Source organism: Rhinolophus sinicus, chromosome 10 (assembly GCF_057876585.1).
Source record: "Rhinolophus sinicus isolate RSI-liver-muscle chromosome 10, RSI-T2T, whole genome shotgun sequence".
Lineage (NCBI taxonomy): Eukaryota > Metazoa > Chordata > Mammalia > Chiroptera > Rhinolophidae > Rhinolophus > Rhinolophus sinicus.
Genome location: NC_142510.1, coordinates 7,331,613 through 7,357,138, shown reverse-complemented (window position 1 = coordinate 7,357,138; position 25,526 = coordinate 7,331,613). Strand labels below are relative to the sequence as shown.

General features: G+C 51.3%; 1 protein-coding gene across 4 annotated transcripts in view; it reads left to right on the top strand.

Annotated features, from left to right (window-relative positions):
* The window catches only part of SNX29 (sorting nexin 29), a 426,403-nt gene that overhangs the window by 52,091 nt on the left and 348,786 nt on the right, over nt 1–25,526 (top strand). For all 4 annotated transcript variants that reach the window (XM_074322948.2, XM_019715145.3, XM_088801234.1 and 1 more), the window contains 5 exons: nt 755–1,003; nt 2,708–3,083; nt 8,423–8,541; nt 14,711–14,786; nt 16,489–16,571. In XM_074322948.2, the coding sequence (XP_074179049.2) occupies nt 755–1,003; nt 2,708–3,083; nt 8,423–8,541; nt 14,711–14,786; nt 16,489–16,571 (903 nt within the window). The remainder of the gene's footprint in view (nt 1–754; nt 1,004–2,707; nt 3,084–8,422; nt 8,542–14,710; nt 14,787–16,488; nt 16,572–25,526) is intronic.

Genomic DNA, 25,526 nt, shown 5'->3' with positions numbered 1-25,526 from the left:
TACACCATTAGTCAGCGTGAAAGCCCTGGAATGCCGTTCTGGTAGTTGGTGAATTGTTAAATTGTTTATCATTTGACTCTCGCTCAAAGGGTGAAAGATGGAAACAACCCGACAGGAGTAGGCAACTTGCTTCTTTCTTCCAAGTCCTTTGTTGGCTGCTTTCCCCCACCTCCTTTCCTGAAAGTTTGTACTGAGCTCCACAGACTGAGCGTTATGTTAGTCTAGTTCATGGATGAGGAAGAGCCAGATTCAACCATGATTTCCTCCCTCGGCCCTAGGATACCATTGTGGACGTTGGCCTAAAATATCGGTAACGATACTGGTGCCCACTTTGTGATTGCTTGCCTAGCTGAGCGTGTTTGGTGGGTGATGGTCTTTTATACCTACTCTATGAAAGAGATACGGCGTCCCCATTTTACAGATGAGGAAACTGAAGGTCAGAGAGGCTGTAAATGGCTTGACCAAGCTCTCAGAGCTCGTAAGTGGCCGTGCTGGGGTTTAACCCAGTCAGTCTGAGCCCAGAACTTACTCCTTAACCTCCCTCCCGACAGATAGCGAGAGAATTCGGAGAGACTTGGCTCCTGTGGTAGCTGGTGTCTGCTGACCCCAGTGATGGGGGTGGCGCGGTTTTTCTCAGCGTGTCAGATCAGCGTGCACCCTCCTGTGTAACTGCGATGTCTGCACCTGGTTCTCGCATCGGGGGTGGGATTCCGTTCAACAGCGCACACTCCAGACTCTTCTCTGTTGGGGGCAGGTCTGAACTCCATCCTCTTTGCCATCAACATTGACAACAAGGACTTAAACGGGCAGAGCAAGTTTGCGCCGACAGTGTCGGACCTCTTAAAGGAGTCGACGCAGAATGTGACCTCCTTGCTGAAGGAGTCCACGCAGGGAGTGAGCAGCCTGTTCAGGGAGATCACGGCGTCCTCTGCAGTCTCCATCCTCATCAAGCCTGAGCAGGAGACCGACCCTCTGCCCGTCGTGTCCAAGCACGTCAGTGTTGGTGAGTGGGAACGGGCGCTCGAGGTAGAACCGAGCGGGTCGTTGGGTAAAAGGACAACAGCCTGGGCGAAGGCGGACACACCCCGTCACCTGCCAGTGCCGAGGGGAATGAAATCTGATGCGCTTGCGTGTGCAGTTCACAGTTGCGTTTATTTTTCTTACCCTTATTCACTCTAGAAGAGATCTGAGAGCTTTGCCCCAATGGGAAGCTGATAGGGAAAAAATCTACCAAGCCGATCTACCAAGCCCTCTGGCACCATACATAGTGATCACAGTACTGTTGGCTATACTTGTATTCCCCGTGATGACTTTGTTTTAATTACATTTGTTTGGGTAACATTTGTTATATAAGTTTCAAGTGTACAGTTCTGTACTCCATCATTTGTATATTGCATGCGTGCTCACCACCCAGTGTCTAGTCTTCTGTCGCCATGTGTTTGACCACCCGGTACCCTCTTCATCCTCCATCCCCCTTTCTCTTTGGTGACCACCGTACTGTTGCCATGACCATTTTTATAACTGATAATGTGTACTTCTTAATGCCTTCATCTTTTTAACCCATCATCCGCCCAACACCCTTCCCATTTGGAGATGGGAGTTGTTCTCTGTATCTATGAGTTTGTATCTGTTTTATTTGTTTATTTATTTTGTTTTTTAGATTCCACATGTAAGTGAAATCATATGGATTTGTCTGTCTGTCTGACTTATTTCACTGAGCAGAACAGCCTCTAGGTCCATTCATGTTGTCGCAAATGTTAAGATTTCGTTATTTTTTATGGCCAGATAATATTCCTTTGTATGTATCTACCACATGTTCTTTATCTAATTGTCTGTTGATGGACACTTAGGTTGCTTCTATATCTTGGCTATTGTGAATAGCTCTGCAGTGAACATAGGGTGCATATATCTTTTTGAATTAGTGTTTTGGATTTCTTCAGATGAAATACCCAGAAGTGGGATTGCTGGGTCATAATGGTAGTTCTATTTTTAATTTTTTGAGGAACCTCCATACTGTTTTCCGTAGCGGTTGAACCAATCTGCAATCCCACCAACAGTGCAGGAGGGTTCCCTTTTCTTCACATTCTCACCAACACCTGTTTGTTGATTTATTGATGATAGTGATTCTGACAGGAGTGAGGTGATATTTCATTGTGATTTTAATTTGTGTTTTCCTGATGATTAGTGACATTAAGCATCTTTTCATGTGTCTATTGGCCTCTTTGGAAAAATGTCCTCTTTGGAGAAATGTCTATTCAGGTCCGCTGCCCATTTTTTAATCAGATTGTTTCTTTGGTGTTAAGTTGTATGAGTTCTTTATATAGTTTGGATATTAACCCCTTATTGGATGTATCATTGGTGACTATCTTCTTCCATTCAGTAGGTTGTCTTCATTTTGTTGATGGTTTCCTTTGCTGCCCCAAAACTTTTTTATTTAATGTAGTTTCATTTGTTTATTTTTTCTTTTTCCCCCCTTGTGTGAGGAGACATATCCAAAAATTGTTTAAATCAGAAGTAGAGGCCCGCATCCATTTTGCTCAATCTCCTGTAAACAGATGTTTTCCCAAGGATTTAAAAAAATATCTAAGTTTATCTTACAATTTATTTTTCAGTAAAGTAGTAGAAGGTGCTTGACTAGAGCCAAGGTCATTCGATCGTCCCTTTATCTTGCCTACTTTTTCTTCCTCCGTATCTTCTCTTCTGCCAGATGCCAAAAGTAAAAAGGAACGGAAGAAGAAAAAGAAGGTGACCAACATCATCTCATTTGATGACGAGGAAGACGAGCAGAACTCTGGTGATGTTTTTAAAAAGATGCCTGGGGCTGGGGAGAGCTCGGAGGAGAACTCCGACCGCTCCTCAGTCAATATCATGTCAGCCTTTGAAAGCCCCTTTGGGCCAAATTCCAATGGAAGTCAGAGCAGCAACTCATGGAAAATTGATTCTCTGTCTTTGAACGGGGAGTTTGGGTACCAGAAGCTCGATGTGAAGAGCATCGATGATGAAGATGTGGATGAGAACGGGGATGACGTGTATGGGAACACAGCGGGAAGGAAGCACCCAGGCCCCTCGGAGTCGCCCGAGAAGTAAGTACCAATTTAGCTTCTAACGAAGGGTGGTTCGTTAGCTGCTTCCACGTTCTGCAGTGTTGGGTGAAATAAAGTTGCAAGTTTTATGTTTGTTTAGGTCATCTTTCATTTTTCAGATCTTGATTTAGGAGGAAGGACTGTGACTAGCTTGCTGAGAACTAAAAGAGAGGAAGGGAGCCTATTTGAAGGTACTTATTACAAAATTAGGGTTGAGATGTGTGCCTTGAATTTTTTGCTTTAAATACACATCTTTCATTCTTGTTTCCTGGATTTCCCTCCCATCGCTTAACTTGCTGTAGCATTGGAAACTCAGGAGAAAGGCAGGGTTATTTTAGAGAATAACAGTCGTGGGCTAGTGACTTCTCTGTTTATCTGCAGGGGTGTGAACAGCAGTAATTTGCCTGCGTTTGCTGCTTTCACACTTGAGTTGCTGTAGATTTGTGCCTGTGGTAGGGGCTTGTGTGCGAAGGCATAAAGCAGGGAAGCATAGCTGAGAGCGTGGATCTTGGAATCAAGACAACCTGGTTCTCATTTACTAGCTCCGTGGCTTAGGCTGGACTCGGTTGGACAAGTTACCTCACCTCCCAGAACCTCAGGCCTCGTCTGGGACCTGGGAGCAAAACAGTACCTGCTTTGTAGGGTTGTTGTCAAGATAATGGGATACTGTGTGTGGGCCTGTTGGCACGGGTGCTGGCACGTCATGAAAGACAATGCAGGTCAGCTGCTGCTGTCATGCCGCTCTTGTAACAATTCCCAAGTTTGAGTTTAGTCTTCATGTCAAATAAGCTAGTTACCTCTTTGCTTGGGCTTTATGGTGTACAATTGCCATCCTAACGACGGCTGACTTCAGAGCCTGCCCATGAGAGGGCAATGAAGAAATGGAGAGCGCATTGTGTGAGTAAGGGGTATGGTATGTCTCCAGCCCTAAGGTTTTCATTTTCATGTTGTTTTAATAAGAGCTTTTTTCCTTTCTCAGGAGACTATGCCTGTTTTTGTTTTTGATTTTTACCCTGGTTCTCATTCACGTGGATCCCTGTGTTAGTAGCATTACCTTGATCAGCAGTGATATGCCTGATGCTGCAAGCCGTGTATATACCTTCTCCTAAGCCTTAGGTTAGTGGGGGTCACCCCCACTTGACAGGAAAGAATGGGATTCAGTAGAGAGTTGAGATTTGTCAAAGCGATGGGCAAAGCTGGGGTTCAGGTTAGGTTAGGCTGTACTCCAAAGCTTCCACTGTCAAGTGTTTTCTGTGTTTCTACATCACTATGACTATCGATTGTTTGAGTTTCAGTCAGATCAATATGTCATGATTTGCTAAAGGTTCCCCAATTGTTGAGTATTTAGATTGTTGGCATTTTTGTTTGTTTTTGCTTTGTTGTTGTCAGCCATCCTAAAATGAACATTTTCATGCACGAGGCTTTTTTCTCCGGAAGTATTTGTGAGGGTAGCTTCCCTGTAGCATTGTGTTTGCTCACAGGCTGTGATTTTTTTTTGTACCTGGGACCCAGGTGTTGTGACGTGCTGTATTAGTCAGGGTTCTCCAGAGAAACAGAACCAATAGGATGTCTGTCTGTCTGTCTGTCTATTCATCTATCAATCAATCATCTAACTAGATTTATTTTGAGGAATTGACTCACATGATTGTAGAAGCTTGGCAATTCCAGAATGCAGGCTAGAGACCCAAAGAAGAGCTGCAGTGCAAGTCCTAAGGCAGTCTACTGGCAGAATTTCTTCTTTGGTGAACGTCAGTCTTTTTCCAGTAAGGCCTTCAATTGATTGGATGAGGCCCACCCAAATCTGGAGGGTAATCTGCTTTGCTCAAGGTCTACTCGTTTAAATGTTAATCACATCTAAAAAATACCTCCCCAGGAACTTCTAGTTCATATATCTGGCTACTGTGGTCTAGTTGACCCTTAAAATTAACCATCACACCTGCCTTTAGTTCTTAATCTGGGCCTTTTAGGAAATGCCACTTGCATTCTATGTCTGTGTAGGTGGGTGCCTCTCTGAGTTGATTCGCTTTGTGGGTTTTTTTTATTGGCCTCAAACACAGTCATTTCTCTTTCTGCGAGCCTGGTGCTGTTGAGGGGAGGACAGCTTGCAAGCCAGGGTAGCCGCCTGCATTTGTGATGTGTAAAACACAAAACAGTACAGGGTGACCTTTGCAGAGCCCAGGCCCTTCGAGCCTCCTGAGGTGACAGACAGCCTCTCCCAGCCTAACGGGGGTCCTGAGCGAAGCTTCCACCGAGCATCTTGGGGAAAGCGCAGAGGAATGATGAGGTGGCCACTGAGGAATACTTTCCTTTTGATTCTAAGCTAATGTTCACATGAAGGGTTTCAGAGCATGAAGGGGCCCATACTTTAGCAGTTTAGCAGCACAGCCAACTTTGTGAGGGGGACATGGCCAGGCCAGGAGAAACGTGGGGACGCGAGATTGTCTCTAAGATGCTCTGTTGGCCAAAAGTGACATTTTAATGCCTGTTTGAAGCAGTTCTTTGATGACGGAGGAAAATCTTGTCCCACCTGCCTCAATACTTACAAGTGTTGGCTTTGCTTTTTGTCTTTTTCCTTAAAAGCGGATAATATATTATCGAAAGGAGTTTTTCTGTCACTTCTTACGTGTTCCGTGACACTGGTAGGGAAGTGGTGTGAAAACTTAAGTCGAAAAGAATTACAAACAGGGAAAATGTTGCTCCTCACTAATAATTAAGCAGATGCAAAGTGAAACCAGATACCATAATTTGCCCATAATATTTGTCAAGATTTAAAGTGCGAGCTGGACAAACAGCGAACCCTGGATTAGTGCCCTGGGTACAACGTGCTCTCAGTATGTCTTCAGGCTTGGTATCTCCCAGGCACACAGTGGGTGCACAGAAGCGGCTTCCGACATAGCCAGGAGTGTTGACAGCCTTCTGGGAAAACAGTTTGACACAACGTCAGGAGCCCTAAAACATTTATCCCCCTCGATTTAGCAATTCCACTGCTGGGGAATCTCGGGAGACCTACGCTGAGGGCAGAGTCTCAGGAAAAAGGTTGCTGCATCTGGGTACCAAAGTCCTTTGGAGAAGCAAAACATTGGCGCTACATGTGCAACCACAGAGGACAATTAGCAGCAGAGTATCGCGTTGTTTAAACCTTAGCATCTTAACATTTAGGATCTTAAACCTTTTAAACACGTTTAAGAGTGTCCAAATAATATGAAGACAAGCTTGTGAATTAATATTGAATGAAAGAGTCACATATAAGATCCTGCGTTTAGTTTCATTGTGACCTTGTAAAGTGTAGGTAGAAAGAAAGAAAAAAGACTAAGGAAGTAGTGTCTGACTCAGTTGTGTTTTGGGTAATGTGGCTTTGGGTGTAATTTTCCCCCCCTCCTCTTTTTGGTATTTTCTAGGTTTTCCAACACGTGTCTTACTTTTCTAATGAATGTTTTTCAGCCAATGGTGGCACCATGTTCTGACTTGTTCTCAGCCTCAGGGATCACACAGTGTAACTCATTTTTGAGGTGGTGGCCCGTGGCCACTTTTACTTGGGTTCCAAACCCCAGCTGCTGGGGCCTGGCTTCACCTTGCGCCCTGCATATGTTTCAGGAAAGTGGCAAGATTTCCCCTCAGAAATCAGGGCAGCTAATCCACCCACCTGGAGCCAGTGCAGTGGTGGGGAAAGGACTGGTGGTTTTGCCGCCTTCTCCTGAGGGTGCTGTGACCACCTCTGGGTGTCTGGAGGTCCCCTTGGTCACCAGCTGCTGGATCGGAGCCTCAGGAAAGGGCCTCTGTAGAGATTCTAGGGGCACAGCCAAGTTCATCTAAGAACGGGGCTTCCTCTTTTGGGCCCCAATCTGCCGTCTGAGAGTCTCGTTGTGTGTGTTACTTGTAGGGTTGAATGATACATTTTGTAAAATTCTGGAAAGATTTTTGTTCAGTGCCAAATGTATGACCAAAAGCTAGAGAGGGCTGAAAGCAGAATCTCTGCATGATGGCCCCTGAAAGAGGAGGGGGCCAACTATGCCTGCAGGTCAAATCCACCTCCAAGCTAAGAATGGTTGTTACATTTTTACAGGGTTGTTGGAAAAAAAAAAAAAAGAATGTATGGCCACGAAGCCTAAAATATTTCCTATCTGGTCCTTTATAGAAAAATGTTGTTGATTCCTGCTCTAAAAGAAAGGAAAACTGTACATGATGTCACGGTGGGCAGTGCCCGGGACACCCATTGTGATTGGGTTTGGAACACCTGGGCTCGAATCCCACAAGTTCTGGTTCTGTCCTCAGGGCTGGTGACCTCACACAGTCACATAATCTCTGAGATTGTTTTTCCTCCTCTCTCCTCCCTTCTTTCTCTCTTTCCCCCCTTCCCTCGCCCTCTCCCTCCCGCTCCCTTTCCCCTCCTCCTCCTCCCTACTCCCTTCCTCTATTAGGTAGCTATGGTTGTGATCTGATCTGCTTTGGGCTTCACAATTGACTTGCAAAGTGATTTTATAGACTTTAAATACACAAATGTATCCTGGTGTTTATTAATATTTCCCAATTGCCAAGAGGCAAATACTGTGTCAAACAAATTTAGCTGAATCAGCCTGCATTGTGAAGATCGTACAGGTTACTTTTGTCCTTTGTGGATAAAGTGACAATATAACAGATCATATGAGCCTGGTTAATATTTGAGCCGACCCCCTTTCTTGGACGGGACCCCAGACATGATCTGGTCTGATTCTGCCCTTTCACCCAGGAGGGTTGGAGAACCAGCAAGGTGAAATGACGCAGCCCAAGGTCACGCGGCTGCCCCCATTTCAGAACCCGGAGCACACCGTGCTTCCGCCCACTTCAGCGCTTTGCCCATGCTGTTCCCTCCTCCATCCCTCTTGTCCTTCCCCTTCACTCAGGGAACTTGTGTGCTCCCTTCAGCTCTCATCTCAAACCTCCCTTCTTCCACGAAGTCTTCCATGACCTTCCTGACCAGGTCCAGAAATCTGAGCTGCCATTTTACACCTTCTAGGGGGATTATTTGATTCATGTCTGTGTCCCCCACCAGACTGTGTAAGCTCCATGAGGGCAGGATAAACGCCAGCTGCTGGCTCTTTTGCCAACACAAAATGTCTGTGCTGTACACGGCCTGGCATATAGTAGGTGCTCAGTAAACACCGGTGGAAGGAACAAATGCAAGGGGTCTGGCTCCGGACTCCATGCTCCCGACTCCACCTGCGACTCCTCTGATGCTCAGCCCGTCTTGGCCTGGTTAGTTCCCAGGAGGAAACTTGTGAGAGGCCCAGCAGAGGCTTGCGGCGACCTGAGCCATCTGGGGCCCTCCACCCTGTCAACACAGCTGCATTTTTTCTCTGTAGGTCACTGGACGGGAACACCTGCGTCTCCCAGAGGCACAGCTGGGCCCCGCTGCAGATGCTTCACGGTGACGCGGAGGTCCTCTTCCCGGTCAGCGGAGTGGGTTCCTACAGCCCTGCAGGTGGGTGTCTCCTGTCCGCTCTTTCCCTCCAGCCAGGCTTGGGCTCCGAGAACCAGCAGGGCGTCTGGGTCCCCTCTGCCGGTGGGAGTGGGACCAAGGAGGCGTGGGGCTCCGGGCAGGAGGGGCTTGTTGAGATTAGGGGTGACGGGGGGTTTGGCTTTCCTTCCTGCTGAGCCTGGGTGATTTGAGGTGCCCTCGCCTGAGTGAGTTTTGGGCAGAATGGGCTGGCAAGTCACCAGGGAGCCCTCAGGCCTGTTTTTCTTCTTGCCAGTGATTTGTTGAACTTGGTCATGTATACGCTGACCACAAGCGGTGACCAGTATTTTTGCCTCTTAGGAGGGGGGAGGTGACAGAACCCAGAGCTCAAGGCCCTGGCACCCTTGGCAACAAAGTGCTCGGGGGTCAGGGAGCAGCTTGCTGAACACCTGTCTGTGGAGTTCTGACCTGTTCTGCTGTTGAGCAGGCTTGTGTGTGGTTTGTTACTGTCTTCTTTAGCGAGAGCCAGTCACGGGGAGTGCACGTGGGGTGGCACGTGGATGAGCCCGGCTCGCCCACGGGGCTGGGTGTGCAGTGCAGCTGACGGCCTGGCGCAGAGAAGTGCTTGGTCACCTTCCCTTCCCCGCAGCACCACCGGTTCAGGGAGGCCTCCGCCCCCCTCCCTGCCCCCCTGACCTAAGTGCCCTTCTTATCTTCCCAGGGCCAGGTTTAAGAAACTGGCAGGGCCCACCTACTGCTCAGGAAGCTGTTGACATTCTGAACCGGATGACAGACTAGTTCTTGTCCCTGGCAGGGAGCAGAAAACCCCTCAGACCAGCTCAGGTGCAGAGGAGGGGCTCTGAGCGGGCTGTTCCCACTATGCATGAGGCTAATGAGGGCTCGGCTCAGTGGCTTCCATCCGCCAGGCCGGGCTCCTCCTCAGGAAAGTGCTAGACGGTGATGCTAATGGCCCGGACTCAGTGCAGGGCCGCAAGGGACGCACCAGAAACTCATTCATTGACCACGGCCCGGGAGGAAGGAAGGGGGGGTCGTTGTTGTGCCACCGTCCTCTCAGCTCTGTGCTGAAGGGTCCCGAAGGTCCTGTGGGAAAGGTGCCCGGCGACACTCACTGCCAACTCTGCAGCGCTGACGTGACAGGACGCTTTGTGGGCAGCCGTGTGGCCTGGCCGCTGGACGCGGAATGGAGAAGACTCGTGACCTGGCGAGGTCCTGCCGTCTTCCTCACTCTGCGCCCCACTTCCTTACGGGATCTGCCCCCGTCTCCTCTTTCTCCGGGTCTGTCTCTGCTCCCTCATCATTCTCAGCCCCTCCCCTTTGGCCTGTACTCGGCTGAGGTGCCAGCATCATGGTCTGAGCCTGTGACCTTCCCTCCCAGCCAGCGCTTCTCTCTGGGTCTCTGTTGAAAGCCCCAAGGACAGCTGGCAGGCCTTGGCCAACACAGTGAGCTCCTTTCTAAGGTGACCTCCCTTGGTCCAAGAGGCCACTGCCCATTCAGTGGCAGTGCAGACGTGGGCAGAATGTCTGAGAAGGGGCTGGGGGTCTGCAGAGAGCAGGGGGTCCTAATGTGTGTGCAGGACCACATTCTGATGTTTTCGTTCATGGCTTCCAAGTCGTGATCCCCTGGAGGGACCTTGCAGTTGGGTTGTGAAGTATCGCTGGGCTGTTAGGTGTGTGTACTGGACAGTCCGTTTTGTTTCCAGCGGCTTTTTCGTTTCTTACCTGGGCTCCTCTAACCATCAGATGCTGGGGGCGGCTTGCTGGCTGCTCCAAAATGCAATTTGCCATTTAGTTGGGCTTTAGCCTTAGGGAACCCAGCGTTCTTCCTCCCCCTCTGGGCTTTCTGTCGACCAGTGTCTCCAGGGGAAGTAGCTTCTGGCCAGCTTCCAGGGTCCTGGAGAGAAGACATCACCCGGTCCCACCTCTGGCTGTCGGCCTCACACACCCGGAAGCTCCCCCTTGTCACTGTTGATGGGACCTGAGCTCTAGCTTATCTCGTTTACCCCTCCAGAGATGCTGTGTAGGAGCCAGCCTGCCAACTGTGTTATTTACTACAGTTACGAAGCTGCCAGGAGTCTTAGAAGCTTGTGACAGCCTGAGGGGCCACCTCGCGTGGGCAGGAACATTGCATGGTGAGGCAGATTATTCTAGGGCTGCATGAAGACACTAGAATCAGAGTGGGGAGACTCTGTTACCTGATGGGAATGCCAAGCTGCATCAAGTCCCTCCTGGCCTGACGCCCCATTTCCACGGGAGGCACGTGGCCCAGGTGGTGCTGGGACCAGCCTGCCCGCAGGGGGGCCCTTCCCTGGCCTCTTGTGGAAGCCAAATCTTGGGAGGGAGAAAGCGGCAGAGAAGGGGACCCTGAACTCAGAATTCTCTTTCTGAAATCTCGGAGGAGGCAGCTCTGTGGGGCAGGGGCCCGCGCTTTGGGCTGCACTGCTGCAGTTAGGGAGGGGCCCGCGAGGGGAGATGCCCGCTGATGGTCCCACGAGACCCAGGCAAGCAGATGGGGGACTGGATACAGTCATTCCTCCGGCTGTGAGCATTACCTGCAACAGAGCAAAGCGCCTTTATCGCCGTCTCTTGGAGGCTGCAAGGGAGAGAGAGCCCCCGACGTCCTTTCCAACTGAGAATAACATGGAGGTGAACAAAGCGCCTGCGGCACAGGGTGCGTGGGAAACTGGTGCTGCCCATGCCCTCGCTGCGGGCCTGTGTCTAGTGTGCGGTTTAGCAAGAGCAGGGCAGTGTCCCATGGCCGCTGTGTATTGGAAACCTCAGCCTCCCCTCCCTCGGGTCTGACGTTCTTCAGCGTCTCCTCGTCCTGCCGTTACTTGCTGAGGGTGAGGTCTGTGGCTGTGCCGCTCTCCTCTGAGATGGTTAGTGGCACAGCTTGGCTTCCAGGGACTGATTTTACTATTTGGAATGTCACGACACTTGCGGTGGCCTCAGGGCCTGCTTTGTGTGGTTTCTACACCATGTACGTGGGTCGTGTGCATGGTTTGTTGCTCATTCAGTGGGCGATTCAGCTCTGGGTCAGCACTGTGCCAGGCTCTGGGGGACCCAAAGGCAGAGCCTCCCTGGAGTTCTGTGTGCAAGGAGGGGACAGGGACATCATCTGATCACCTGAGGTGAAGGAGAAAGGAATGAGTGGTCGAGTGTGTTGCCCTGAATCCTTTCACCACCCTGTTCTAACTCAGCCTTATCTCCTGCCTGGGCTATTGCAAAACAGCCTCTCAATCGCTCTCTCCGCTTCCACTCCTGCCCCACACCCCATCCATTCTTCTTTAAGTAGCCAGAGTGATTTTTAAGAGTGTGAGTCAGATTGCCTCATTCCCCTGCTCCAGACCCTTCCACCACACCTGGGATGAAATCCAGAATGTTCCCCGTGGCCACCCCGGCCCCCGCTCACCCCAGCAGCCTCGTGTCCTTCCGTTTCCCTTTTGCTCGGTGTCCCCAGCCACACCAGCCTGCTTCTGCTTCCTCACACCGAGCGCACCATCATCTCTCTCCTCATGCTCCCCCAGCCTTCCTTCCCGTACCTTCAGGTCACGCATGCCCGGTGGGACTACCTCCCTGTCCCCTCCCCAGGCAGGCCAGGAGTCACATTTCATGATGTTGTCAACCCAGTGTGTCTCCAGGGCGCTGACCTCAGTTTGTCATTGTGTGTTTGTGTAATTACTTGTTAATGCCTGTCCCCCTCTCCCCCCATTAGTCTTGCCCATGAGAGCAAGACTGTGTGTCTCGATTCCAGTGTGACCATGACCCTGGCCAGTCAGGCCCCCAGCTGGGCTCAGGAAGCCTTTGCTGAGTGGTGCGTGGATGGATGCAGTAGGTGGGGACGTGGGCATGCTGTAGGGCGTGATATCTGGCTGGGGACACAATGTGGATGGAAGAATAGAGGCAGGGCCACCACGGATGTGTAGAGGGAGAAGCAGGTATCTCGGATCAGCTGAGCAAGAGACTGAAGTGGGCAAGGGCTCCGCTCTGCCGCTGGCCCAGGTTCAGATCTTCGCACTTCAGCTGTGTGGTCTCGGACAAGTCACTTAAATCCGCGAGGTCCGTTTCCTCGTCTATAAAATTAAGGTAGTAGAAGTACTGGCCTCAGAGGGGGCCTGGAGCGGGAGTGAAACAGCCTGTGTCCCTGTGATGCTCTGTGGGCCCGCTGCCTCAGGCCCCGTACAGCTGTCAGCTGGTCGCAGGCGTGTTACGATGGGAAATCCACTTGGGCGGCCAGGCACTGTGTCTGGGATGCTGGTGGGCGATGTTGGCCTTTCTTCCAGCTGTGGGTTTCCAGGGGTGTGCTGGGGTCCCCATCTGCTTCAGGGAGTGCAGTCTGACAGATGGGAGTGAATGGATGAGACAGGGAGGGACAGAACTGGGGGGCCTGCTGCAGGAGACTCCTAGAGTTCTGAAGCCTTTGACCTAGGGTGGCAGTGGGACAGCGTGTGAGCCAGGAGTGGGACATAATTAGTTGGAACCGGAATGTCTTAGGCACCACGAAGCTCTGTGACGGGAGGGAGCGCTCTTCTGTGCTTACAGCCCAGTGGGAAGTGGCGACAAGAGTGGCTTGGAAGGTGTGGTCAGTTGGCAGGCCCTGAAGGACGTCCCATAGCGCTTACTGAAGGCAGTTAGAAATGTGGGGCTGGGCTTCAAGATTCCGGTCTGAGCCAGAGATGAGGGCTGGAGAGTTGTCATTTGCACAGAGGTGAGAGCTGGAGCCAAGACCTTGCCGGACTCGCCAAGGGAGCAAAGGCCGCAGAGCCGCGCTTCAGGGATGAGAAGGAGGGTGTGGGAGGAGGACGCAGGGGTGGTGTGATGAAGGCTGAGAGGGGAGAGCTCCGAGGAGGCGTGCTTGCTCAGCCTTGTCACGGGCTGCAGGAAGGTGGGGAGCGGGGGACGAGAGCCTGGGGGTCCTTTGAGAGCAATTCCAGTTGACTGGAGGATGAGCGCCGGGGGTAGGCAGGCGCGGCTACAGAGCGAGTCGGTGCTAGCCATCGCTCACTGGGCGTTCTTACTGGGTTTCACATGGATCACAACTTCCTTACGTGGTCAGCGTTATTGAAATGCTGTGTGGTAGGCACCAGTGTCATCCCATCTCATCGATGAGGAAACCGAGGCAAAAAGAGCCTCGGTGACTTGCTGGATTAAAGGTGGGAGGCAGGGCTTGAACCCAGGCAGGGGGCACAGCCTGCATCCTTAAGCTGACCACAGGCCCGGGAGTGAGGGAGGGGCGGCCGCGTAGACACTGTCTGTTTCCCCTTCGAACTTCTTCAAAGAGGTAGGAGTGAGGGGAATAGTTTGATGGGGACAGCAGGGTGAAAAAAAGGTGAAAAACCCTTTTTTCCCCTTAGAGTTCCCTTAGTTCAACCCCTTAAGAGCTGGGGAGTCTTGAGCAGGACAAAACCAGCACAAACAGCAGGAATGATGTGGAGGAGGTATGATGGGTGGCTTAGGGACACCGGATTGCTCCCTTCCATCTCTGTGTCCCCTGTGCTAATCCAGGCCTGGTTCTGTGGTGGACATTGACAAGCCAGACGTTTCTCCACTGAGCAAATGTTCTGGCTGACACCGGCAGTAATGTCACCATCCGGCCCAAGGGGCTGAAGATTTGCCCTTTTTCCTGGAAAGAGGCTTGAACGGCAGCTAATAGATTTATGAAAATCTTTAGTGCCTCTTGCCTATTGTTTCTAGAGATTTGTGGCCTTTCCCACGTGCCACTTAATGCAGGGCAATTGGCTTTTTAGAAAACCGCAGTCTGTTTTGACCTGAGCAGACGCTGTCAGCGATTAGACTGTGCTGCCCTCTCATGTCCGTCCTGCGCCACTGCAGCCAGGAGCAGCTCTGTGAAACAGAAAGCTGATTTATTTACTATTCCCTGATTCTGAGGTTGGCTCTGAATATGGAGTTCCTGGGAAATTCTAGGTGGCTCAAGGTCAAAAAGGTCAAGTGAGAGAATAGGGCCTTCTACCAGTGACTGATGTAAAATCGGAGATTGTAGCCCGAACAAAACGAAGCGGGCAGCAGCTAAAAATCCAGTGTGCCAAGGAGGAAAACATTTCTAAGTCAGCTGATGTAGCCGATGAGCCCATGTCTGCATTGTGTCCTTGTCTCCTGGAGAGAATGCAATGAAAACAGGGACCTGACTGTCCGTCTGCAATTGTGTCGTGCGCAGATGCCCCCCTTGGAAGCCTGGAGAATGGGACGGGACCCGAGGACCACGTTCTCCCGGAGCCCGGACCTCGGTACAGGTGAGTGAAACAGTCCTCGTCACAACTCAGCATCTGATTCTCTTGTAAAGATAGGAGCGCACCTGCTAGGATGGACGGGAAGGCCTTCCTTCACATTGGTGTTCAGGTCGAGTCTTAACGTCGCAGAATGTGACGTGATCTCAGAGCACGCGAGACTGTAAGAAACACGATTTGTCGAACTTCGTGTGCATGCCACCTTAGTTTGTACACTGCTGGGACCTCCTCCATTATTGTGTGCTGAATTTTAGTATTTGATAATAATGTCGAACAATTTTAGTATCGTATAATATTTAAGCTACTGAGATAGCGTATACTTCAGAAGTGTTTAGTCTGGCACTTAGACGTAAGTGCCATATTGATTTCATTTTTTCAAATAAAAGTATCTCAAAGACTTGCCCAAAGTCATTGGCTGTTTGGTGGCCAGGCCAAGGTGGACACCAAAGTCCCCCTTACGCATGCTTCTTGTTGCTGTTGCCATTTTCTTCCTTCTTTCTCCTCATGGTTTTCATTTGGTGTCCTGGGGAGACGTCACGTCTACATTTGCAACCTTAGCTCCAGGCTGGGAGTCAACGGTTACCCCACACCATGCTTGGTGGTGTGACCTCGCCCTGAATAGATGGGGCTCTGCTCACTGAACACCACTCTACCTGTAGAGGGCTGTCCCACTTAGTACAATGTGAGGAAGGATCGCTGTCACCAGGCCCGTGCAGGACTCTGAGTCCTTTGTGCAACAGCACAATTTTAGAAAAATTGGAAAACGCAGCATTAAATGAAAAAAATGTCATTCTTAACACCAACTCCATTTCATTGTTGATATTTTGGTCCCTTTTCTCTAAGTCGTGTGTGTGTGTGCGCGCGCGCGTGCTAACCACGTTATGGCCATGCTGTTTTCATGGAAGATGTGTAATTTTTTCAGGTTGCAAATTCTTTGTAAATATATGGTCCATCCTCATTATTTGTGGTAATTCTGTTCTATAAAGTTCCCATGAAGACTGAACCGCTGCTTCTGGGGGAAATACGGGGTTAGGTGCCTACGAGCCCCTGGGCCCTGCAGTTTTGTCAGCCAGTCAGCACATAACCTTGCTTCCTGTCTGTCCCTGTTTAAAGACATCTTATCTGACATACGTATTGTTGATTCACTGACGTTGAACTGATGGCCAACAGCCCTGTAACACGTGCTGGGACAAACGTTACCCAACACCCGTGTCTTCTCTGTAATGGACGTCACAGCCTCCTTGCTCTTACAACACCAGACAGCACTGTAGCACCACGTTTGGGGGCCTTTTTAAGCAGCAACATCACCAGGAAAAAGCATGAGGTTGTGAACAGTGTGGCACTAAACAGCCGCCTAAAGGACACGGGGACAGTAGGACAGTGAAGAAGGCAGAGCCCACTCTGTTGCTGTCACCTGGGAGCAAGTGTGTCTGGTGACCCAAACGTTTGGTCGCTCTGCTCCCATCCGTGAGTGACCTTGACAGCACTGTAGGCATTGATTTTGGGGTGGCAAGTAAACTTTAGAGAGCAGGTGAATTTGCAGGTATGGAACCCTCAAATAATGAAGACTGACTGTAATTTCAACGGCTGCTCTCTGTTCCTGTCCAAAGTGCACCTGTATAAATTAGCAGCAGCGAGCTTTCTGAATGGGGAGGCTGTGCTCTTCAGGTCACCGCATGTAACTTCTTTCTGCCTGCCTTTCTCCCAGTGTGGAAGCCAGTCCTCCGGGCCAAGGAAGTCCCCTGAGCAGCCTGTTACCTTCTGCCTCGGTGCCGGAGTCGATGACAATCCGTAAGTACTTTCTGAGTCACCTCCACCAGCGCCGGCACGCCATGTCTGTACCTTTGTGTTTGCCCCTGCGTGACTGCAGACTTTGCGAAGCGTGGGATAAAGGCAGGTGTGTGTGTCCTTGGTCGTGGACTTGGGAGTGCGTGACTGTAGGCTTGCTGGGCCATGGTGAACATGTGGCGTGCAGGTGTGTGCACGCTTGAAAGGACACACTTCAGGAGTGGAGCCGCACTGAGTTAGAAGGGAACCTTCTCGTGTTCAGGGTTTTGGAATGCTGTCAGCTACAGAGGAACTGTCCTAGTTGGGTTTCCTCTGTAACCCCAAGTGTCTTACTTCCTGTAAGGAAACGTGTGTTTCTCAAAGATGAATGGAGATGGCTAATGATGAGGTTGAAACTTTCCTACCTCGCTACTCAGAAACAGTATTAGAGACGCGGCAATTAGGATTAGGTCTGAGTGGCTTTATATAATAAAGGATAAACCATCTGTGTCTTAATGAGATAGAAATGCTCTCTGTCCAGAGGTAGGCAGGCTGGGGCTGGTGTGCGGCAACATGGTCACCGGAGCCCAGGACTCCTTCTGTCTTGCTTTATAGTCCACCATGTCTGTTTTAGCTCCAGCCATCTTTTCCGCATCCCAGGTAGCAGGAAGGAAGCAGGGGGAAGGGAGAAACAGCCTCCATTTCCATAGATAAGACTCAGGGATCCGAACTTACATAGGGAAAAATTTTACATCCTTTTCGTGTAGCCTCTGATTGAAATTTAGCATTTTCTTAATTGGGAAAGCAGCGGCAAACCATAGAAATTGCAGTTGTGTTAGAAAATAGGTGACTATGTCACTGAAAGAAGTCACAGGTACCTGCATCAATTGTGCCACGAAAAAAAAAGAATCTCAGGATGTCATTTCTGCTAAAAAATATGTCTTTTTTTCAATGTGATGATAAAGAATTGTTATTATTATGCCAGTGTTGTTTCCACAATGTGGTAACGCTATTTCAATATAATCAGTTTCCTTTGTAATCTTGTATGTCTTATTTTATGTAATTTAAAACATTTTTGGTTTTTTTCTAAGAGGCCCATGAGCCTCACCAGACTGCAGAATGGGTCCATGGTCCAAAAATCGTGACACCCTCACCCTCCAGCTATAAGGACCTTTTCTAGAAGGTGCACACAGTACCCCACTCATATGGCTAACATCAGTCCCTAGGCCTAGGAGGCCGTGTGCCCCCCCGCCCCCATCCCAATTAGGGTTTTCATTGCTAAGGAAGGAAAACAGTGGTGTTTGCGACACAAACAGTGCTCTCCTAAAGGATGAAGAAGGGAAGGTAGGTGCTGTAAGGCTGCTGTGCTGGGAGTGACCGGCCCCACTTTGTGCAGCGGAAGCGTGGGGTTTATGAGGGGGCTTCTCGGTCTCGCAAAGTGCCCAGCGTGTTCAATGCTCAGTAACCGGGAGGGGCTTCTGTGATTAACGTCCTCGGAGGGACCGTGGTGGCTAAGCCTCCTGAAGATGGTATCCGCGGCTTCCTGTTGACCTGCACGTGGGCAGCTCTGATTTCCTGCTTTATGTGCCATCTACTCCTTAGTCTTTCCTCTACTTAAGAGGAGATTAATCCCTACATTCTTTCTGTGACACGGGAGGCCTCAAGAATGGAAGTCTGATCAGATAGGGCAGTAGTTCTCAACTGGGGGAGATTTCAACCCCCATAGGACATTTGGCCATGTCTGGAGACGTTCTGGGTTGTCACAGCTTGGGCGGGGGTGCTACTGGCATGTAGAGGGTGATCCCAGAGACGCCGCTAAACGTCCTGCAGTCACAGGACCAACCCCAAGACAGTTACCCGCCTAACGTGTCAGCAGCGCCAAGGATGGGGAACCCCGAGAAGGAGGCGGGCGGCTATTTTCCAGGAACCATATTTTGTTTCAGCTCAAGGAATGAAACTTAGGAGACAAACTGACCTAAACGAAACGATAGATCCCAGAAAGCATTTGTCCTTGTGTGTGTACTTGGGAGCTATTTAGTTCCATCACCTCTGAAATGAAGATGGTTCAGGGGGCTTTAGGTGCATAAGGATTAAGTGTAGGAGGTACCAGAATACGTGATCCCCAACCAATAGCTGCAGAAATAATCACATTCAGCCCATGAGCTCACAGGTGCTATTTTTCTGGGACCTGTTGAAAATGCCTTCAGTCAGTCTTTATTGGTACTCACGTCAGCCTCACATCCCTTCACTTACTCTTTAAAAATGAGTTTCTACTCTTGAATTCATTTCTTTTGTTTGACTGATTATTTGGAAGCAGGAAGTGGCTCCATTGCTGCTGGTTGCGGGAAGAGCAGCCCTGGAGCCAGCAGGGGGCGCTCTGGCCCTTTCTTTGCTTTCCTCTGCGGCTTCGCTTCTGGAGCTGTGGGTTTTTGCCATCTCAATTTTGATGTCCAGTGCGGGCGTCCTATTTTAACAGTGAGGTGGGAGGGTGGTGGTGGTTGGAGCAATGGTCTCTTCTAGTTGAAAAACATCAGGCCTGCACAGAATATCCTGTTCCCCACCAGCATGACTATAGTACATTGGCTTTCTGAAGGGCGGGTACAGGTGTCGGGCCCTGTTCTGAAAAGGAATATACAGCTCATCAGAAAAGATTTCTCCTGTGTCATTGTTTTTCATGCGATATAATGGATTATCCATGGATATTTATTCAGCATTCGAAATCTAATCATTGCTTTCTTATACCTTTTTATTGGTGGGGGGTGGGGAGTGACGGGTAGTGGAGAGAGAGGTAAGCCCAGACAATCAACCCGACTGTTTTCTTTTGATTTCGCCTCACTTTTGATCTTGTGCCAGGGCAGAGAGGGCCAGAAAAAACATCCTCGGCTGTCAATAGGCCTTGTTGACCAGGTCCTTTTTATTCTCGGCTATTATGGGAAGGGATTCTCAATATTAGTGAGGAGGTCTGGCTCGTCGCCTGGCAACGCAATTCCAAACATTGGGCTGCCTGAAGGGGGCCTAGTAATGATGGAGAGGGAGGCGGCAAGGCCCAGCAGCTGGCCGGTTGCCTGACCGAGGGTTTGATGATACAGTTTTTGGAGGAGATGGTGGGGCCCGCAGCCATTACACTGGTGGCTCCCTGAGCCCACTGCCCCCTAACCTCAAGGAGTGACAGCCAACACAAACCCTCAAGTTTCCTGAAAGGGGAAACTTCTCACTTAGTTGTATCTACTAGACCTTCAGTGACTGACTTGGTAATTGGAACGTTCCAGATGGAATTTAGACAAGCCTCACTTCTCTATTGATTTGTTTATTCAGTCCAGAAATGTTTACCAAGCATCTGTCGCATGCCGGTACATGCTGGGGAGTCAAAGGTGAAGGGGACCGAGCGCTGCGCCGTGCCTCAGTTTCCCCATCACTGAAACGTAGTTCTAAGAGCCAGTACCATCGGTTGTTGTGAGGCCTAAACGAGGTGATACGAATAAAGTGCTTGTGCCTGTGCACTCGGGGCTCCGCAGCTACAAGCTCTCGTCATGCAGACCCTGCCCACAAAACCCAGTGGAAATAATGCTGGTGATAAAACACAGAAACAAAGAATGGTTGGATGGGGAAAAAGGAAGGCCGCTGGGTCACGTGGGGATGATGTATTCTTTGTTACCTGTGGGCAGTGAGTGACCTCACAGTGATCTTCCCCCACCCCGACCTGGCGTGGGCTCCCCGAAGCAGGAAGGCCCATCGAGGTTCTGATCACAGAGTACAGCCTCGCTCCTCCCCTGGAACCACAGGGCCTGGGGCCCACTGTAATTCACATAGATGTTTGTTTCCTCCCTGTCCATGCCTGGGGGGCGCGGGGGGGGCTGCTGGGGAGAGTCTAGGGTGTGAGTGTAATGGGATGGGGGCCTGGTGTAGAGGGTGTCATGGTGTAGAGGGTGTCGGAGGAGGGAAGAGCTGAGGGGCGGGTGCAGCGGACCTAAGGAAACCCTTGCAGGGGGTGCTTGGCGAGGAGGGTAGGCGCTCCTGGGAGAGGGGCAGTGACACGCAAAGGCTGCAGGAAAGCATCAGGCACCGAGGCAGTGCTGCACGGCGCCAGCTGGCGGTGGGGGGCTTGGGCTGGGCTCTTCACACCATCAGGAAGCACTTGGGGAAGTCATGGTGATGCTACTGCTAAGTCGTCTGCCCCTGGCCACGTCCACTCGCTTTCCACAGCAGTCCCCGGAGGGAGGGGCTGCTGCTACCCCATTTGACAGACAGGTGACGACGGGACTTGCCCAGCATCGTGCAGCTGGTGGCGGGCAGAGCTGGGACTCCGCGGTGCTTAGCCCAGGAAGGCCGTGTTTAGCTTGGCCGGAGACCCAGCCCAGCCTGTTCCCCAGGGCGTGTCCATGAGTGTCCCCTTCAGGGTGCCCTCCTGCTTTAGGCTGGCGTCACTGCCGGAAAGCTTTGCCTTGACTGTGGTCAGCCATGGGGCTGCTGTCAGCTGCCCAGGTCGCAGCATCGTATCTGTGGGCTTGGCTGTCTTTGGAGTGAAACGTGATTTTTTATTTTCTCTTTTTGTAATTTTGTCCTTCCAGTGGAATTCTGTTGCATTCCTGCTGACCCCCCTTAGCAACTCAGACTCCTAATTTGTTTACAAACGTTCAGGTGGGGGCTCTCATTGACCCCCTCAGCTACCATTGACTTTTGGTCTTGAGCTTTCTAGTAGCCCTTTTCTCTCCCTGCTTCCCTCTTCCCCTCCCTTCCTCCCTCCCTCCCTGCCTCTCTCTCCCGCTCTCCCTCTCTCTCTCTGTGCTGGCCTGGCACAGCTTATGTAACAGTTTCATGCAATTCAGAGCTGAGCCAAAACAGGCTCCTTGCTCAGGGGATAAGGCACCATCAGACTTGTTTGAAATGTACCAGCAGAAGAGCCGGGGCAGCTCGGTTTGCACAGTTGCATCTGGGCCAGTTACTAGGTTTGAATTTGGGGTGGGGGGTAGCCTGGCTGGGCTGGTCACCCTGTGCTGTGTCATTGAAGGGGAGGGAGCGGTGAGGCTGGGAGGACACCCCTGCCCCTGCAGCCTCATGGAGGGGCTCACATGGTGCCCTGCTGTCTGCTGTGCTTGTCAGCCCCCCTCCGGACCCCCATTTCCTTAGCTCTAGAAGGAGGTGAATAATACCCGCCTGTGAAGTGCTGAGCACACAGAAGGCCTGGTCAGTAAGTGGAGGGGTGCGTATGCGTGGGTTCCAGCCTAGTTCTTCCTCTTCCTCTTCCTCCTCTGACTGACGTCTGTCCCCCCACCCCCCTGCCTTCGACTCTTCCTCCTCCTCTTTCCCCTCCTCCCCTGGATCTTAAATAGTAACTTTAAAATTTACTGTTCAATGTTTGGTTTGTGCATGAATACATTTACACGGGAACACATCAGAAGATACTAATGGGACATAGGAGAGAGTATGTCTCAGCCCCTGGGACACCCGCCCGGGACTCTAACCTTTGGAGTTGGGCATCTGGAGAGCGCAGCTGCCAGACCGAATGGGGTCAGACAGAGCGCTGCGCTTGCACTTGACCTTCCCGCGCGTGTGCTTGGTAGGCTGTCACGGTGCTTTGCAGCAGCCCCGAGTGACCGGGGCCCCTGCGCACAGGCAGGCGCATGTGCTCGTGGTGCTCGTCCTTCTGCCTGAACACCCTTCCCGCTCCCCTTCTGGCCTGTTCTTCCTGAGCTGTCGCCTCTTCCAGACTGAGATGCTGAGTAAAATGGTAGCTTTGTTATTCAGAAAGCTGACTGGGAAACAGCTGTACACCTGTGGGCAGGTGGACTTGCAAATATGTCAGCCCTGAGTTCACAAGTCATGGGAGACACCCCCCCCCCCCCCCCCGCAGCTCCTGAGCGTACCCCATGGGTGGGCGAGCAGTGGGGGGTCCCCGAGAGAGAACCCCCAAAGGGCTGAGCTGAGCGTCCCTCCTCCCAGGCTTCTGAGCGAGACCGTCACCCCTCCCTCCTGGGAGCAGTGAGTGAGGGGCAGAGAGAGAGGGGTGGGGAACGGGGGGGGGGCACCTTTTCCATGTGGAAAGGGAAAGTCAGAGACAGGGTGGTTCTCCTCCAACAGCGAGCACCTCACTAGGGAAGAGACATTTAGGTTTCAGGCTGTTTTAGCTACGTGATCGCGGGTGGGTGACTCTTGGGCTCTGTTTTCTCGTCTGCAAAATGGATCCATAACCTCTTCCTCACAGGTGTATTGGGGCATTTGATAAAATAAAGCCTGAACCTGCTAGCTGACTGATGACCTGCACGTTAACTCCACGACCCTCCTCACTGATAGCTGGGTTTCATTTTATCGTGCCGCCTTCTCCCAGATCTTTCTCGAAACCCACATCTTCCTCTTTTTCCCTGAAGCAGGAAAGTAGAAGCACTGCTGTTGATTGGAGGTTCAGACCTAGTAGGGAAGTTGGGTTCGGTGAAGGAGGGGACAGCAAGTTGGTGCCGCGGGGTCCTGGGCAGTAGGTGACAGCCTTCAGCTCAGCGTGTTGTCACCCTTGGCCTACCACCTCCTGTGTGCGGGTGCACACGTGCTGGGGCTTCGTTGGACGCATACGTTACGGTGGGGGGAGGGGGGGATGCCATGGCCTAGGTGGGTTTTGGCCTCTCCCCTCCCCACGCACACACACTCTCCAGCTGAGTTTTCTTACTCGGCCAAGAATTCGGAAGGTAGTGGAAAGAAACAAGGAGGCCCAGGGACCAGGAGCAGACGCAGCCCATCTTAGGCGGCCGTGCCCTCGCCCCTGGGCTCCTTCTCCAGTGTCTGGCTGGCCTTGGCGCCCCGTGCTGCTGGAGGCCCGCCAGCCTTGAGAAGGAAGCGGTCCTGACCGCGCCACTGCCCTCCCGGTCTTAGACTTGCTCCGTATTCAGGAGGAGCCGCAGCACTTTTCCCTCAGGCACGCTCATCCGTCGGGCTTTCCTGGGCAGAAAGCAGAGAGCCCAGAGGGGCCTGTGCCTGCAGGACCCTGGCACATCTGTCCCCGCAGCCCGCCCTCTCTCTGTGCCTTGATACCTCGCACCTGGCTGGTTCTGATGGGGACTTTGACTGAGGACCCCAGGCACGAGTCCGTTCCTCCCGAGGGCATTGTGGTGCGGTGCCCGCCAGGGAGCGGGAACTCGGTGAGAAGGACGGCCTGGAGGAGCTCTGCGTGCCAGGCGCCGCTGTCACACGCGGCACCAGCTCCCTCGTCTGATCTCACGACAGCTCCGCGAGGCAGCCTCTTAGTAGCTGAGTGACGGCGACTCAGGGTACACACACAGGTGCTCGACGGGAGGTTCCTCAGCTCTGTGCCCTCCTGCTTCTGGCTCTTCACCATCACTCAGCCATTTATTCAACAAATTCTGAGAGCCGACTATGTGCCAGGAACTGCACTGCGCTTTCGGGCAGGGGGTCTCGGCCTCGGCACTGCTGACATTTGTGTGGCATCATTCTCTGTTGGGGGGCTGTCCTGTGCATTGTGGGATGTTTAGCAGCATCCCTGGTCTCTCCCCACTCAATGCCAGTAGCACCCCCCACCCCAAAGCTGTGACAACCAGAAATGTCTCTGACTTTGCCGAATGTTCTGTGGGGCACTAGATCCCTCTCAGGCGACAGCCAATGTTCTAGGGACATAGCAGGAAATGTGGAGCTGACATTCTAGTGGGGGAGCACGGAGACCACAGACGTCAATCAATATCTCAGGTGACGCTCTGTCCTCTGAAACAAAATGAAGCTGAACAAGAACCTAGCTGGAGCATGGCCAGAGGGGCTGCTGTGTCCTACCATCTTCGAAGGCCCCTATGATAAGGGGATGCTGAGAGGAGGCCTGATGAGTGAGCAAGGGAGCCATGGGGGTATTGGAGGAAGAGTGTTTCCAGCCCAAGGGGCAGCCAGTGCAAACGGCCTGGGTGTGGCTTAAGCAGAATGAGCCAGGGGCAGGAGGAGATGAGGGCAGAGAGGTCGAGTAGGGGTGGCTTTCTCTTTGACTCACAGTGAGTTGGGAAGCCGCGGGGGACTCTCCAGCAGAGGAGTGACACAGTCTGACCTATGTCCTAAAGGGCCTCTGGCCACTGGGTGGAGAGTGGGCAGACTGGGGGGTGGGCTGGGACCGGAAAGCAGCTGGTAGATGACTGTCATGGTCCAGGGAGCAGATGCCGTCACTTGGAGGAGGGTCTGGAACTCTGCTTTAAGACGATGACCTGTGGGGTTTTTTATGGAAATGGTCAATACAATACATACCCACGGTTAGAAGTCCTGGCTGTGGCCCATCTCACTTCTAACCCTGTTCCTCTTGGAACTAAGAGTGTTAATCTTTGAGCGGTTACTTCTGCAGCTCAGTGCTTTTCCTTAACCACCATTTCTTGTATCAGCACTTTTTAGAAATGATCAATTAGCTTCCTGCTAGAATGGAAGGGATTGTGGGCACCCCACTGGGCTGAAGGAAGCAACCGATTTTGTTCTTTCTCAAGACTGTTATTTTTCCCTCCTCTAAATCCAGACGTCCTAAGGTAGCTTTTTGCCCCATTTTGCCTTTCAGACTGTTAGTTTCCCTCTCATTGTGTGCCTCCCTTTCTTAATCACAATTTATCGACCCCCCTAATTAATTCTAATCATTTTATATTTGCAATTTTCATTAGTCACAGATGTCCCTTGATAATAATGAAAAAGAAAAGTGCCTTCTTAATGTCTCCTTGTTTCCATTTATCTCCCCATGGTGCTCTTGTAATGAATTTATTCATCCATTCCTAGAGGCCTAACTGTGATTAGGGCCCTTCTAAAATTTGCTGACAAAAAGATGAACTATAGTTAGTTGGAAAAAAGGACCGGTACTCACTTCAGTTTCCTGAAGTTGCAAACCCACATCTCAGGCGCTCATTCCAGATGTGGCAGCAAAAAGTCAGAATTTGTTTCCTTGAAACTGTGGCTGCTACTTGGTCCCAGACCATCTGACAGTTGCCTTGTTTGAAAGTCACGGTGTGGTTTGATGCTTCT